At 43.3% G+C, this 17,786-nt stretch overlaps 1 protein-coding gene across 2 annotated transcripts in view; it reads left to right on the top strand.

Moving 5' to 3' along the window:
* CRMP1 (collapsin response mediator protein 1) overlaps positions 1 to 17,786 on the top strand; it is a 126,728-nt gene that overhangs the window by 88,514 nt on the left and 20,428 nt on the right. For both annotated transcript variants that reach the window (XM_029591239.1, XM_029591229.1), the window contains exons 10-13: positions 6,290 to 6,431; positions 7,617 to 7,787; positions 11,475 to 11,654; positions 16,388 to 16,553. In XM_029591239.1, the coding sequence (XP_029447099.1) occupies positions 6,290 to 6,431; positions 7,617 to 7,787; positions 11,475 to 11,654; positions 16,388 to 16,553 (659 nt within the window). The remainder of the gene's footprint in view (positions 1 to 6,289; positions 6,432 to 7,616; positions 7,788 to 11,474; positions 11,655 to 16,387; positions 16,554 to 17,786) is intronic.

Raw genomic sequence — 17,786 nt, 5'->3', positions numbered from 1 at the left:
TTATTATATGAATTGGCAAGCCAGAATATTTAGTAGCTGGAACAGAACCAGAACCACGCTGAGGAGTCTGTTTCTAACCGGAGATGGGACAAATTAATTAGCAGAGAACATAACAAGAAGACAGTCCTCACCAAATTAAGTATCAACATTTTTCCCAACCATTTTAAGGACTTGGTTTCTTTTATTCTCTATCTCTGCTTGATTTATCTTTTCTTGGTCTTCTCCATGTCAGATCTATGTTTGTCTCCTCAATCTCTCTCTTTTCAAACTGTTCTCAGTTTGGCATCCCTTCCTCATTTGTCTCCTATTTCTTTTTCCTTCATCTGTCTCTCTCTCTCCACCCCACCACTTTTCTCCTTTTCCTCTTCTGCCTGCTCTTTTCCCCAGCACAAATTGTCTATTTTTTTTTTTTGGAAACCAACTTGCCCTGTGCCCTCACTTTTGCTGTCCCTGATTTACTTCCTCCACCAGTCCGGTTTCCTTCCCTCTCCCCTGATGGCTTGTAGCTCTCCTCTGCAGCTGCCACCTCCAGGCTGCTGTGTAGCTCTACTAAGTATGCAGTGCCAGCGCCCTTACCCATCTCACTTGCTGCTCTTGGAATGCCAACTAACTTCTTCCATTACTGGGAGGAGAGGGGGAGGGGATGCAAGCACTGCAGGACTCAGACTTGCTCATTGGAACTGCACGGCAGAGGGGAGTGAAACAGACAGAGGCAGGGAGCTGCTGTTGGGAGGGGTGGGGGAAGGTTATTTTTGAATGGAGACAGGGTGGCAACCAAGTCTGGGACCTACAGTGAGAGGGAAAGGATGGCAGCAGTCAGACAGATAGACCAGAGGCAGTGTGATCCTAGTTCGTCTGTGAGGGCTTCAAGCCAGGACATTTTGCATGCATGGCTTGAGCTCTCTCAGACTTGCCCCGCCACATCTGTTGTAATCTTATACAACTGGTTTTAGAATGTCTTAAAAGCCTAATTAGTGTGTGATTGTGAGAACAGGAAATATGCATCTTGGCTTTGTCTTTTATTTTGGCCCGGCAGTTTGCTCGTTTTCTTTGGTCTTCCAGCTCAGTCAGAATCAGTGTCTTTTGGGCTTCTCTGCCATGAGCCTTCATTCAGAATTATCCAGGGTTAGGGTTGCCTAATGACTCCAGATTTTCAGAACAGGTGGATCCACTCCTGGTTTTACTCCAGTTCTTACATAGCCTTGTAGTCTTGCTTTCCTTAAGATAATCACTAGGGAAACCAGAACTACAAGTCTGTGGTGGCACTGGGGTAAAACCAGGACTGGATCAGCTTGTCCTGAAAATCTGGAGTCAGTTTGCAACCCTTTTCAGGGTTTTGTCACCTATTTCTATATCGCCCTCCCAAATCAGCCCTGCTATGGGACTGACATTCCAGAGCCAGAGGCAATCTCAGAACTTGGCTAATGTGGACTCTAAGTCTGACCTCTAGGTGTCACTGTGAACACAGTCACTAGGGATCCCCAGCCAGCCTGGGAAGCAGAAACCCGGTCGAGGAATAAAATCCACCATTTTCTTTTGCGTCACTGGGACAGTCTGACTCTATTTCTTCATTTGTAAAGTGAACTTATCAGAAACATTGTACAATTAGTCAATAAGGAATACTTCAATCAGATGGGAGCAGAATGTTTTCTTGCAATTATTTGTTTTTATTGCTCTCCATTTCCCCCCGCCCCCTTTAATCCTCCTTCCCCAGACAGCAATCTGAAGCACCTCTAGTTCCTTCACTGGCTGAGGGATGGAGGAGAAGTCTTCTCTGAGATTAGACCCCCACTGCCACTCTTGTTCCAACAGTGGCTGCCACAGTAGTAATAATAGCTGCCTTCCCTCTTACCCCAGAGCTCAAGGGTACCACCTCCATGATAACACCTGAACCCTTCTGACCCCGTCCCACAGGACACACAAATGTGAGGCTCCTATGTTGCACGGCCAGTGGAATCAGATTCTTTTCATTATGGGATTGCAACAGGCCAGACCGTGCAACAAACATGGGAATTTAGCCATGAGACGTGCGCAGACATCCCTATTTTTGTGGCAAGTGCCTGGGGATCTTTAATGAGCAGGCAGGACAGGGTTCCCTATCTTCAAAAGGGTAGCCTTTTCAGTTGTACTCTTCTAACATCCTGCTAGAGCACACACTGCTTCAGCTCTGTGTCAGAGGCACACGTGCCCCGTCACTGTACCAATAGGGGCACTTCCTGTAGCCCCTGGTGCTCCTTATAAGATCTTCCAGACTAATTCTCCTTGACTTCTAAAACTTCAAAGGATCAGAGTCCAAGCTTATGTAGTTCATTCTCAATCTTTTATATTTTTTTATTGTACAGAAGTGGAAACGTTTTGTTTGCATTTTTATGTATGGGAAAACATTTTGTTGACCATTACTTTATTTTCTGTTTCTTGCAAACCGAAAAAAAAAAAAGAACTCTTTCAACTCGCTCCTTTTGGAAGGCGATGAAATCATTCCTTATGCTTGGAAAAGCCAAAGCTTTCAAGGAATGGTTTCAGATCTAATAGAGTTGTTGAATTACAACTATGTTTTATGGTAGCCTTCAAAAATAGCTAGAATCAATTGTCATCTGAACAAAGCAATCTTTAATGAAATAACTAATGAAGAAATCTGGGAGCAACATTGAAAAAAAAATAGAAAAATTCTCATCGTCTCATTCACGTAAAATTGACATTTTCTAATGCTTATACAGTAATGCCATTGACTTGGTGTCCATTTTTCCTGCAGTACGGTTCCTATCACAATGAAAGAAGTATAGTTACAAAGCCTTTTAAATATTATAAAATAAAATTAACAATAAATTAAGAAATTGAGTACTTTGTAGGCTATTTGCTTAGAATTAGCTAGCAAATGCCAATGGGATTGTACTAATGAAGAAGGAGGCAGCTATGGGCTAAAATGTTCTTGAGTAAGTGAGGGAAAGGCAGAGCTCTGTTATACTGAATCCAGAAAGGAAGAGTCAATTTCTGGCCCTGCTAAATCCTGGAAAAAGGGAGGCAGCTGTATCCACAGTGTAACTGATGAAATAAAGATTTTTACAGCTGAAGTAGTCACTTTGTGATGATACAAATACTTTTAAGTAAATGTGTAAATTCTCACAGTCTTGTTTAAAGCTTATGATGATAAAAGCCAATTGATATAGACTTTAAGTTGATGATTTCTTCCCTCCCATTGGATATAGGACAAGTTACTGTCCTCTGTCCAAATGTAGGTGAATTATTAAAGATGGAATTTATATTACATGGTCATTTTATCTCTTACCTCCTCCTTGTAGTTTCTCCTCAGAATTTCTTAGTTTTCTCAATGTACCTGAATGGCACCAGTCCTTTTCCTTAGTAACAGGATAAAACTCTTGTAGCTTCTTCTTTCTTTCCTTATTTCCAGTAGATGTACCTTGGGTCTTGGATGGGGACCAACTCCTCTCCTCTCTCACCTTTCTCCTTCTTCCTCTCTTTAGGATGGCTGGAAGTCATCCTTTTCTTGGATCTTGATGATCACAGGTCCAACTTGCATGGTGCACCTCTCCTAGTTGATAGTAGAGCAGAAATCAAATTAGCTCAACTGAGTCTCAAGTCACTGGGTACTTCAAATTAAATAAATTAATTCAAGTAGATAGAGTTGATTAGGAGAGTGGAAAGAAACTCCCATCCAAATAAAATGCTCCATGGAGGCAATAAGTTCATTAATAGAGAAATTCAAGAACAGCATAGGACTTGCTGCCTCTGCAAAAGCAAAAAGGGAATCCACAAGGCAAAACAGTAAAACTACTGTTTACTAGCATCTACATGGGGAAGTTGCAACTCACCAAGTTATCACTATGTCTCTCCCCACAACAAATGGTATATTTCTGACTTACCTTAGTGTTGCGCCGGTCGGTCGCAGACAGCTGCGATCTTTGCTGCTCACCTCTCTTTTCCCTGCACCAGCGATTCTCGGAGCCAGGACGGCCTCAGCCTGCAAACGCCACCTTCCTCGGCATCCCCTAGACGGAGTGGGCGATCCCGTCCGCCATCTTGAATCAGGGATCACCTAAGGCATGTGCGCACTCGCACCAGCCCCTCTCTTATTCACGTCATGGCGGGAACCTCAGGGGCATCCCCTCCACATGACGTCACCCGCCAGAAGTATTTAATCCAGCCAGCCTACGCTTCCTATGAGTTAGCAAGGACTTCCTTCCTACTTATTCCTCTCCATTCGGAGGCGCTTTGCTTCACTACTTGAACTGCTTCCTGAACTCCTGGACTTGGAATGCCTTAGATACCCGCTCCTCGGGGGCCTTGTTACATTATGGCTTATCCACTCTTCGGAGGGCCTTCCTGCTATCCTGATTTGGGATCCTACCAGTTCAGCTATCATCGCTTCTACCATCTTGCTGACGGAACTGCCGGTGTACCCCGTGCCTTGGGCCACTACCGTGCACATCCCAGGTACCTTTCTATACTACGGAGTAAGTACCATCATCTGTTTCGCTCAGCTGATCTCCTGCACCTCTCTGAACTACTACTCGCTGATCCTCGGCATACCCCGCGCTGCGGGCCACTACCGGATCTACCCTATGGGGTGTCACCAAGAGAGGAGTTCCCTGGCTTACCCCGCTCTGTGGGCCACTACCAGGGATATCATCATTGAAGCAGCCTTACTACTCTGGACTGTGTTTTCTCTTCACGCTGTGGGGTGCCACCCATGATTCCAGTATAATAAAGTCTCTCACATCTGTGTCCGGCTCTGCTGAGGCCACACCTATCGTGGTGAGTCCCCACATGGCTCCTCCCTGTGGGTGGAGTCAGTTCTCACTACGATCCAGGGTCCACAACCACACCAGATTATAATACTTAGTAGGGAGATGACAGGATCTCTACATGATTGCTTACATCTACACAGTCATTCTGGTAAGATAGTCCTTCTCCGGGCTCTCAATTGCCTCTCTTTCACCTTCCATGTTATCTCTCTGAGTTGCAGATCTTTCTCCCTTTGTCTCACATGCAGCTCTGGCCAAAATATTTTATCTGTGGAGCAGATAAGAGAGACCTTGACATGCCATGTGAGGTCAGGAAGGCTTTTCAGCATCAAGTATCGTGGAAAATGTAATTCAGAAGGGTACATTTTTTAATAGTATAGATGTCCCTGTAATCTACATTTTCCATGGTTCAAATCTCCTGCTAAAGGAACTCCTCACAACATCTATCAAAAGATTAGACAGGTGAAAGTTCACAAATACTGTCCTTTTTTGAAGAAGCAGCCAATAAAAGGATCTTCAGCCTCTTAGGAACTTATTTACTAAGACAGAGAACAGGCATCAGGCACCATGATAGCTTATGTAAAGATTTCAGTTACCACATAAGTAATGTACACAGCTGTGCCATGAAGTGTTTTTCAAGTTGAGTTACTGATCATTTGTTGTAGGAGATAATGTATATGGATCTCAATAAGGGTGAAACTTTTAGAAGAAAGATCTTTGGCATTTATAAGCCTATGTGCGTTTTAAGGCTAACAGTGGCCAATGTGACAAAAATATTAATGAGCTGTGTTACATGCAAATTCATGCAAAGTAGCTCATAATTATTTTAAATGGATTACTGAAAATCACGGTAAGCAATGTGGTTTGCATTAACCTACCTCCTGCATATGTCTAGTGGCACTTTAGAAATGGTAGTAGTAGGTGACAAATAATTTAGCTACTGTGGGGGTTAATGATGAGGGTCACTATGCCTCCCACAAAGACACCAAATTCAAGATCTTCCTTCCTTCCATTGCTCACACTCTGTCTCTCTCCATCTCTCATCTATTGCTGTCTCTGCTGTCGGATTTAAAATGTAGTGGCATGGTAGAACAACTGGAGAGGTAACTGCTTCTTTCATCTCCTGTGGCTTATTGATGTACTCTGCTCAGAAGATGAATGAGCTGCAGGAGAGGCAGCAGTGCTCTGAGAAGTGCTCCTCCCTGCTCCTGTGGCCACTCCATTTGCTTTGCTGGCACTGCACAGGTGCCATTTTTAAAGAGAATGCTGGAGACCGAGACGAGTGCCCCCTTCTACCCTGCCCTCGTTACCATTGCCATGCTGCACCAGAGGATAAAAGGAGGGCACTTAGCTCTTCAGCAGGCACCACCCCACTCTTGCCCTATCCGAGTTGAGATCTGTATATAGGATGGAGCTTTACTTGCCTCAGCAATAAACATTTTCAGACTTGAAAGCGAATGAACTGACACTGAACGTAGAGTACAGTCCATGCCAGTGTTAACATGTTGTCTTTGACCTCTTCTCAGTGGGGACCTGCAGGTTATAGGAAGTGGACATTGTTCTTACAGCACTGCACAAAAAGCCATTGGAAAAGATAACTTTACTCTGATTCCAGAGGGAGTAAATGGGATCGAGGAAAGAATGACCATCGTCTGGGACAAGGCTGTGGTACGTCATTACTCATTTGTCCATACTGAAACATTTTTGTTCCTTTTGGCAGTGAAAAAAAAGATGAACGGATTGAATATTTATTTTCATTTAGTTAGATTAACACTTTGCCCTTTGAAAAGAAAGTTAAAGAAATGTGTACATTGGATGTGCATAGCTCTTGTTGTTAAACTCTCCCCATGCCTTGCAAATGCAAGCTGTCACCTAGTTTATATCTACAATAATAACGTTTGTGCCTATCCCAAGTGGGAAATCATATTGCCCAATTGTGCAAGCTGTCTGGCTAATTTGCTGCTTTTGAATGCATAAATGAAAAAGCATAGCCCTAGATTTCTCATGAATTGGATTGGGAATAATATGTGTCTTGTCTCCCCTAGCAGGGAATATCAACACTGAGTTGGCCCAAAATGCACAGGGGGGTCGGTCTTATGCTGGGACAGAGCATTTGACCTGGGCAGATTGATTTTGGCTGCCTCGGTTTAGGCAAATTTTCAGCTGAATCTGTGACTAGGCAGTCAAAATTGTGCCACCTAGATTTAAGCCGCTGTTGCAGTGTCTTGATTTGGGCACCTAATTAGGCACCTAGCTCCTTTCATCCTCCAACCTAAGCCTTCTCTTGGGGCCAATCACGTTTAGAGCGGCTGAATTTAGTCACTCAGCCCTGCAAAACAATTTTTATAGGGCCAGTATAGCTACTTAATTCTCAAAGTTAGGCGTCTAGGTCATTTGAAAATCAAACAAATGTTTATAAGTTTTGTCAGACTTCGCAATTGTGGCTGCCAGACTAAAGCTATGTCACAGTACTGTTCTGAATATGATAACTATGGCTGGTCATAATTCTGTAAGAAAGTCAGATCACTCAGGAAGAAGTACAAAGAGAGATTCATGCAAGAGCTATTTAAAGAGAGACTTCTCAGAATAGTCTCCTATAGCAGTGAATGGGTTTTAACATTCAGCTGAACTCTTGACATCACAATCTAGTTAATGTTCACCTGGTTTTAGCTAGAGTCAAAGCACAATAACCCAGGGATATTGCGCTCTAAAACTATGAATACCACCATCCTCTCGGTGTCTAGCAGCTATGTGAATGTCACAGCTTTTGTCCTAGATAGGTGTTTTCAATTGAAAAAGTGGATGCCACGCCTGTGTCTGAATTTTGGGAGTAACTGTATCAAATGGCTTCAGGCAACAGGTAAAATGGACGAGAACCAGTTTGTCGCTGTCACCAGTTCCAATGCTGCCAAAATCTTTAACCTGTACCCGAGGAAAGGCCGGATTGCTGTAGGCTCAGATGCTGATGTGATCATTTGGGATCCTGACAAGATGAAAACCATTTCAGCCAAGACCCACAAATCGGTGAGAATGAAGTCAGGACTCTTTTGGCACTTACATTTCTGTTACATTGGGAAATATGTGTATTTTCTTCATGAACCTGGTACCACGCAAAACTGTATGATCCACTTTAATATAGATATTCTGTTAGTGCTGCATTTGTTTTTTATGGATTCTTCTTGCTCTTAAGATTGAGATGGCAATGAATTCTAGTAAAGCATTTTACAACACAGCTTCTACAGCCAGGGTCAAATTGGTTTCTATTGTAGGCTATCAAAGGAGGGCCCATGAAATCTTTCATGAAATATTAGAAGCAAGGCAGTTTTATTCAACTTTAGAGTAAACATGGTCAGGCCTGTCTCCCAGCCTCAATAGAACAAAACAAAACAAAACAAAATCTACCAGTGCCATTGGTCGGCCCCTGTGCACCTACCATGTGACAGGGGCTGACCAATGGCACCAGTAGCCCCTGTGACATAGTGAGGGCAAAGGCTATCGGCGCCATTTTGAATACTGGCAGCCGACGGCGAGAATGCAGGAGATGGCTCCCGGACCCCCCGCTGGACCACCAGGGAGTTTTGGTAAGTCTTGGGGGGGTCAGGAGGGTGGGGGGTTTATTTAAATTTTCTCCTTTAGACGGACGAATAATTTGGTGAAAATGAGTTGTATTCGTGGGGAATGCATTCCATTAAGGACTAGATCTAAAATAGCTATCTCCTCTTGTCAGTTCTATGACCAGCTGCTCCATGAAGCATCTAGAAATTTAATCTCTCTAGCATGTCCTGATGAGACACTGACCTAGTCAATAGTGGGGTAATTGAAACCTCACATTATAATTGTGATGCTAAATGTATTTTTTATTTAAATTTCAAATAGCATTTAGTCTATTTCTTCATCTTTACCAGGTGGCTGGTAGTGTACACTCACTGCTATAATGTTACCCATCACACATGGAATTTCTATCCATAAAGATTCCATAGTGAATTTTGTATCCTGCAGGATTAAACATAGAAACATAGAAATGACGGCAGAAAAAGACCAATTGGCCCATCCAGTCTGCCCAGAAAGCTCCCACACTTATTTTCCCATACTTAACTGTTTAAACGACCACCAAGTTCAGGGCCCTTGTTGGTAACTGTTTGATTCAAATTTCCTGCCACCACCTGCCATTGATGCAGAGAGTAATGTTGGAGTTGCATCAAAGGTGAGCATAAGGCTTAATGGTTACGGGTAGTAACTGCCTCATCAAGTTACCCCGATGCTTGTTTACCCAGTGCACAGATCCATGCCTTGTTGGATGTTGTCTGAATGTGAATCCTCTTTTCCACATTTCTGCCTGCCATTGAAGCAGAGAGCAACACTGTATATGCATTCAAAGTGAAGTATCAGGCTTAATTGGTTTAGGGTAGTAACCGCTGCAATAAGCAAGCTACCCCCACGCTTATTTGTTTACCCAGACTGTTTAGTTCAGTCCTTGTTGGTTGTTGTCTGAATTCAAATCCTCTTTTCCACATTTCCCGTTGCTGTTGAAGAAGAGAGCAATGTTGGAGTTGCATTAATCGTGTGAAGGCTTATTGAGTAAGGGTGGTAATCACCAGGTAGTAGCCTCCATTCCAGCAAGCCACCCCCATAGCTCTTCTCTTCATTCCCATCTTCTAGCCTTTAAGGATCCATAGTGTTTATCCCATGCCCCTTTGAAATCCTTCACAGTTTTAGTCTTCACCACTTCCTCCGGAAGGGCATTCCAGGCATCCACCACCCTCTCCGTGAAGAAATACTTCCTGAAATTGTTTCTGAGTCTTCCTCTCTGGAGTTTCAAATCGTGACCCCTAGTTCTACTAATTTTTTTCTAACAGAAAAGGTTTGCTGTTGACCATGGATCATTAAAACCTTTCAAGTATCTGAAAGTCTGTATCATATCACCCCTGCTCCTCATCTCCTCCAGGGTATACATATTTAGGTTCTTCAATATCTCCTCATAAGTCATTTTATGAAGATCACCCACCTTTTTGGTCACCCTTCTCTGGACCGCCTCCATTCTGTCTCTGTCCCTTTGGAGATAAGGTCTCCAGAACTGAACACAGTATTCTAGGTGAGGCCTCATCAAGGCCCTGTACAAAGGGATCATCACTTCCTTTCTCTTACTAGATCTGTATTGGGACCCTTACTATTCAATATATTTATAAACTATCTGGAAAGAAATACGACCAGTGAGATAATCAAATTTGCAGATGATACAAAATTGTTCAGAGTAGTTACATCACAAGCAGTTTGTGATAAATTGCAGGAAGACCTTGTGAGACTGGAAAATTGGGCATCCAAATGGCAGATGAAATTTAATGTGGATAAGTGCAAGGTAATGCATATAGAGAAAAATAACCCATGCTATAATTACACAATGTTAGGTTCCATATTAGGTGCTACAACCCAAGAAAGAGATCTAGGCATCATAGTGGATAACACATTGAAATCGTCAGTTCAGTGTGCTGCGGCAGTCAAAAAAGCAAACAGAATGTTGGGAATTATTAGAAAGGGAATGGTGAATAAAACGGAAAATGTCATAATGCCTCTGTAACGCTCCATGGTGAGATCGCACCTTGAATACTGTGTACAATTCTAGTCGCCAAATCTCAAAAAAGATATAATTGCGATGGAGAAGGTACAGAGAAGGGCTACCAAAATGATAAGGGGAATGGAACAGCTCCCGTATGAGGAAAGACTAGAGGTTAGGACTTTTCAGCTTGGAGAAGAGACGGCTGAGGGGGGATATGATAGAGATGTTTAAAATCATGAGAGGTCTAGAACGGGTAGATGTGAATCGGTTATTTATAGGGATGTGAATCGTTTTTTGACGATTTAAAACAATCGTCAGATATATTTTAAATCATCAAAAATTGTTAGAGCCGCGATACAATAGCAAGTCCCCCGATTTATCGTCAAAAAATCGTAAATCGGGGGAGGGTGGGAAAACCGGCACAACAAAACAACCCTAAAACCCACCCCAACCCTTTAAAACAAATCCCCCACCCTCCCGAACCCCCCCAAAATGTTTTAAATTACCTGGGGTCCAGTGGGGGGGTCCCGGCGCGATCTCCCGCTCTCTGGCCATGGCTGCGTTAATAGAAATGGCGCCGGTGGCCCTTTGCCCTTATCATATGACATGGCAAAGGTAGCGTCGGCGCCATTTTGCTTCCTGGCACCCGACGTCACGAGTACAGATCGCTCCTGGACCCCCGCTGGACCCCCAGGGACTTTTGGCCAGCTTGCGGGGGTCAGGAGGGTGGGGGGGTTTAAATTTTTATTTAGGAGGCTGAATAAAACAGAAATCTGTTTAATACGTGGGGAGTCGCGATGCGTTTCGCCTCCCCACGTATTTAACAGATAGCAAAAAATAAGTTGCGGATTACAAATCCGTGGAAAACGGATGCACATCCCTATTGAATACATAGCTCTTTCCATATAGCTTTGAAGCCCTCATGAATTGTGGCATCACACCATTACTGCCTCAGTATTACAGGGTGGTTATAGAGGGAGGATACTCAGATGACGCTACATTCATTGTGCACCTGTGTGGATTTTATCTGTGGTTATCTTATGCATCTTCTACATTGTCAGCATTGTAATAAAAAATAATAAAAAGACTACAGTTTTTATGTTGTCCTGTATCCTCATAGCATTTTCATCTTGACTGTGTATGCTGCTTATCCTTAGGCTGTTGAATACAACATCTTTGAAGGAATGGAGTGCCATGGTGCCCCATTAGTGGTTATAAGTCAAGGAAAGATTGTGTTTGAAGATGGAAATCTGCATGTAAATCAAGGCATGGGGCGTTTCATTCCTCGCAAACCATTCCCTGAGTATATTTACCAACGTGTCAAAACAAGGAACAAGGTAAGTACCAGAGCTGCCTGGTATTTAAAGCATCAATACCACCAGATTGCCTGAAAATTACCATTGCAGTGAGTAAGAGGCTGAGGGGAGGCAAGAAACTCATATGGAGAGCAATTTTCAAACCCATTTCCATAGGTAAATGGCCATTTACCCGAGGAAATGGGGTTTTGAGAATTTCACACTAGAGGTGTGCATATTTTATTTATTTATTTATTTAATTTCAGGTTTTTTTTAATTTCTGTTTGTTTAATGTTTATTCCAGTTTGGATTGTTTGCCGAACAGAAATAAACAACTAAAAAAAAAAAAGAAACAAAATAATAAAATGAAGCTTCCTCAAGCCCCTCTGAACCCCCCAACCCCAAATAAAGGTTGCTGGCGGTGGGGAGGATCACCCTGGCCTCCACTTACCCCTTCCAGGGAGCTCCTATTAGAGAAAGAGGCAGGAGGGATGCCCACTGACCTCCTGTCCCTTGGATGCCACTTCAAAATAGCACCAGCCAACCCTGAGACTAGTACCTTAATGACTTCAAAATGGTGCCAACCCTGAGAACAGCGCCATGTTTTAGGTGATTATGGTTGCAGAACCAGCTGGTGATGTTTTTAAAGGGACATCCGTGGGGCAGGAGCTGAGTGGGCATCTCTTCTGCATCTTTCAGTTATAGAGCCCCACATAGAAAGGATAAGTGGGGCCTGGGGCAGTCCCTGACTCCTTTTTCAGGAGGGGAGAGGAAGGGGGATCAGAGGGGCCCAGGGAGGTCCTGGGCTGTGACAGATTTTTTTGAGGAGCCTTGGGGGGAAGCCCTGGAGAGCCTCAGACCAGTGATGGAGGTTTATCTTTCATTCCATTTTGGAAATGTCAATAATAGTTCCTATCTTGTGTTTCAAACAAATGCATATCCCTATTGTCAACCTTATCTGTGGATAAAGTTATGCATATACAAGCTAATTTCCAAAGGAAAATGTACATGTAGATGTGACATACTATTGTAACAATTTTCCAAAGCCCATTTACTGGTGTTAAGAGCACACATTTACATTTTCCTTTTAAAATTACCTCTTTAGGGCCACTATGTGTGTAACTTTACCCACAGTGAGGGAGGCATTCCTGGAGGTCAGGGCTGGTGTTAGCTTTTTTGCTGCCCTGTGAGAACAATTACTGTGCTACACCCCCCCCCCCCCCCCTCTGCTGTTCATTCATTCTCTGTACCGGGCCCACCCAAGAAAAGCCCAGCTCCCTTCAGTGATACAAACTTTAAAAACTGACACCCCCCCCCTCCCCACTCCCAATACTAATGGCTGGTTCAAGGGTATTAGGTGCCCTAGGCGAACCTTATAGCCTTGCACAACGCCCCCGCCCCATTCCACACACACAGTTAAGAGTTATGCATTTATATTTTACATGAAAAATATTAAAGAACAGTATTCTGAGGTAAAAATATAATTTACATTATATTTGCATACACTACTGTGAAGCCAACCAGAAATCCCTACAAAAAAGACACTTGGAACCCATATGCTATTAGGCCTATTGTGATGTGTGTTGGGTGTGAACTTGACTCTTTGAAAGTCTTAAAACACTAATACACTTCCTATTAGGAGAATACCTCACTCAGTCACACTTGCAGAACATAAACCTACCCTCACCAAATACAGAATAGAGCAGCCATAAAGTAGAAATACAAATGTGCTGACAAAAACTGAACTGGAAACCACAAGAAGCCAGACACTCTATGCAGTGCAACAATGAAAAAACAGAACCATCACGTTCCTCAAATATCAAACAATAAAATCAAGAAATAAATTAAATACATAATCATAATACTAAAAACATACTAATAATATTTCCAAAAAATCTGATGAATAAAAGATCAAATAATTAAAAACTCATATACAAGTTTTTTTTAATGTCCCATACACCAATAAAATATTTCAAAACAGCAGACACAGCAAATAACACTTGAAAAATAAAACTAAAAAGGAAATTAAAAATTCATATTCTCTTTACCTGGGAACTTTGATTTCCAGTCACCCCAAGATTGTCATGGATTAGTGGAAGAGGTTTGCACAAACTTTCTCCTCTCTTTCTCTATACATAGACACATACAAGCTCATATGCACATATGCTCCCTCTCAGACAAACTCGCAAGCATCTCAGCTTTTCTTTGGTTGAGATCTACCAGCAGTGACAGACCCTCATCTTCATTTCAGCTGTTGGCAGGTTGGAATCCACCTGCAGCAACCCATTCTCACACACACACACACACACAGCTCCCATTCATACACATTCACACACTAAAGGCAGACCCCCTCTCTTTCTTTTGCCAGCAACCTTGGACCTCTCTCATTCCTCTCCTGCCACTGTCACTGCTGCCGCTTGGGTACTGGGAAGGTGCCGATTGCTGCTACTAGCACTGAAGCCTATTCTGCTACCTTCTCTATGCAGGCCCCATGGTATTAAAAATTTGTGGGGCTTCCTGTTCCTCCATGCTGATCTTGTACATTGCGAGATCAGCACAGAGAAAGTACTACTTTTGCACATTCCCAAAGATAACATATGCCAATCACTAAAAATTAAAAAATTATTTTTTTTTATCTTTGCTGTCTGATCTTAGTTTTCTAATTGGTCGGTCACAGGCTTTTTTTTCCACCTTTCCTTTCTTGGTCTACAAGATGGGAAAAATTCTCTTTTTGTGAAAGGGTCTTTCTTCAAAATGTATTAAGTAGGTTCAACAATGTTGATCATGTAGATGGTGAGAGACAGCAAGGCAAATTATGACTCTACTGACTTGACGAGGAGGACCACATCCTTCTCCTCTCTATGAACTCTGGCCTCAATCCAATTCCATTCTGCTGGCCTAAACAAAGCACAAGTAGAGGTACACAGTTTTCAACTAAAACTCTTAAACTTTATGTCTGGGTTTTCCAGCCACTATGTACAATGTGGTAGCGGATAAAACTGTCAATACTGATAATCAGAATCCATGAGATACAAAAGTCAGGATTAATATCTCCTCCTCAAAAATATAGGGTAGATTTTAAGACATGCGTGCGCTACCCAGCACACACATATGTACGCCTGATTTTATAACAACCGCGCATGTTATAAAATCGGGGGTTGGCGCACGCAAGGGGGTGCACAGTTGTGCACCTTGCACGCGCCGAGCCCGCGCCACTTTCCCCCATTCCCTCCCAGGCCGCTCTGAAATCAGAGCGGCCTCAGAGGGAACTTCCCTACCCCCCCCCACCCTACCTTCCCTTCCCCTACCTCCCCCGCCCTTTCCCCCTACCTTTTTCTGCTGTTTTCTTTTATTTCAAAACTTACTTCAGCTGAAGTAAGTTACGCGATCCCTGGCACAGCAGCCATTCTGGCCCCGCCCCACCCCTGGACTGCCCCACTGCGCCTCCTCCCCACCCCTTTTTGCAAGCCCTGGGACTTACACGCATCCCGAGGCTTTACGTGCGTCGCCAGGCTTTTTGAAAATAGGCCTGGCACGCGTAACCTTTTGAAAATCCGGCCCATACTGTATAGTATTCTTTATGACTTAAGTGTACCAGCCACTCAGCCTTCAAGTGAAATCAAGTAGGTCTCCCAATATCACCATTTTACCAGCAATATTTCCACTTATTTCCCATCACCACAGTAAATACTCTCTCTTCTTCCAAATTCCTACCCTCCTCACACCACACGGGACAGGCACAACATTCCCAGATTCCAAATCAAGTTTAATCCAAGTCTCAGCCCCCTATGAAGGAATGGAGTTCACTCCTTTAAACCTTATTTGAAACTCTTTATGTACTCGGTCTTCTCCCTTGGTCTACCATACCGACATTTACATCCAAAATGGACAAGCAATTTCATTTCCCAGAACTATTCATGACTCTTTGGACTCTGATTTTCCCCTTGGTTTCCACAGTTTGCCATTCTCACTGCATATAAGATTCCCCGGTTTCCTCCATGTAAGGAACCTTTTGGGTTCTCTTCGTGTCTGAATCACCCCTGGCTCCTGTTTCTCCTGACCATTTTCTTCAAAGGGAAACAGGAGCCAGGGGTGATTCATTTTCCTCTTCATCACCCCAGCTTCTGTTTTTTCCTCGGGAGGAAGAAAAACCCTCTTCATTCCATAGCGTGGGCCTCTACCCTTGAGGGGGAGAGCCCCCGCTGAGCCCGCTCCCACTGGCCACTCTAGGCCACTACATCCTGGAGGACCCTTTCTATATCAGCCCCACACAGAGAGAGCAGAATCAAAATGGACAAGCTTCTGCCAAATCCTCACCCTTTTCCACCGATCACACATCCTGGGTTCTTAAGGGGACACCTATCACCCGTTAGGACAAAGTACATTAACACCTGGATGGTCATTTGTTATTTCTACATGCACAGACATTCAAATATTTCCCAAAAGATCAGCCATGATAAATCCTGGGTCTCCCCTACCTAGAACACCTTGTGCAATAGAAACTACTACTGCTACTACTTAGCATTTCTATAACGCTACGCAACATACACAGCACTGTACAAACATACAAAATGACAGTCCCTGCTTAATAGAGCAACCAAAATGAGCATCAAATTTGGGGGTCTCCTCACATCTATGTAATGTTTTTGATGACAATCTGGGCTAGATTTGCCTGTTTGTTTTCTTTTTACTATGTAAAAATTTGCATGCCACTTCTGTATTGCCAATTCCTCTCTTCTGCTCCCCCTTTCCCATCCCTGGCTCATGTTTTCTAGGTAACAGGATTACATGCAGTTTCCAGAGGAATGTATGATGGCCCAGTACATGAAATTCCAGTTACTCCAAAATACTCGACTCCAGCACCTTCAGCCAAATCTTCCCCCGCCAAGAACCAGCCCCCACCGATCAGAAACCTCCACCAGTCCAATTTCAGTTTGTCAGGTAAAAATATACCAAAACAGCATTAATTGTAAAGTTTACTTGTTTTCTTCCATGGGGTATTAATTTAGTTGGTAACAATATGCTTTTGTTCCCCGTGAAGCTTTTTCTCTAGACAGGAATACTAGCAAGATTTAAAGCAAATCATTGCATCTTTCTTCTCCCAACCTGTACTAGTGAGAACTAGGTTTTCTTAATGAGATATCTCTTCTCCAGTAGAAGTACACAATACAGTTCTCCATTAACTTTTCCTCAAATGAGTTTGAAACGCACTTCAAACATATTGACTTCTGTGCGTTTTACATTCCTCTCAGAGAAAGTTAAGTAACAGAAGCACTAGAGTTAAATGTCTAAAATAAGTGCATGTTTCTTATTATAAAGTGCATTGAACTGAATGATACCTTCTAGAAGGAAAAAGTATTAATATAAAAGGAAACCGCACAACTCTGTTCATCCACACTTAAATATCTGGGGGTGGAGGTCCCCAAAATTCCCCACCCCTATTCCCAAACCTAAAATAATGGCTCAGTGGCTTACTCTTGGATAGTACATAATCACAGCTTATTTTTAAAATCATTTAGTCAAACTGTTCCCCGGGGATTTGTTCAAACCCTATGATGTAAATATTCTGCTTGCTGCCATTCCACTCTCGTAGGCACCCTGGAATGAGTCATCATGGTACCTCACCGCCCTTTGATGGTAACAGCAGCATTTTGTAGTTTTTCTCCGGGTATGGATGTCCTGTCTGGCCTTTGGAGCTGAGAATGGTCTGATAACCCATAGTTTTGAACTATCTGTTGCAATTAGACCATGGTACTTAAAATATATGCCCAGTTGAAATCTCTGGTTCTGCCAAGCTGTGATGAAGAGATCTCTTGCCTATCTTTGGTCCCCTAATCCTAGCTCCATGCACCAGCCCCATCCCTACTTTCTTACAACCCCCTACAGCTATGTAACATCACAGTAGGGTTGGTGGGGAATATTGGCAAGCAGGCAGCAAAGAGGTTGAATCCTACTTCCACTTGGCCCTTTATGTTTGCCACTGGCTCCACTTCAGCCACGTACTGCTAGGATGGGATAGGTCACCTCGCTCCCTTCTTCTTCTAACCATAGCTGGTCCATTTCCCCCCCCCCCCCCCCCCCCCCCCCCAAACACACACACCTCTGTCCACAAGCAAAATCTAATGCATCAGGGGAAGAGGTTAGGTCAACATGGCTACTGACTGCATAGTCCAG

This window comes from Rhinatrema bivittatum, chromosome 1, assembly GCF_901001135.1.
Source record: "Rhinatrema bivittatum chromosome 1, aRhiBiv1.1, whole genome shotgun sequence".
NCBI lineage: Eukaryota > Metazoa > Chordata > Amphibia > Gymnophiona > Rhinatrematidae > Rhinatrema > Rhinatrema bivittatum.
The sequence above is the reverse complement of the archived record's forward strand: the minus strand, read 5'-3'. Positions and strand labels throughout refer to the sequence as shown.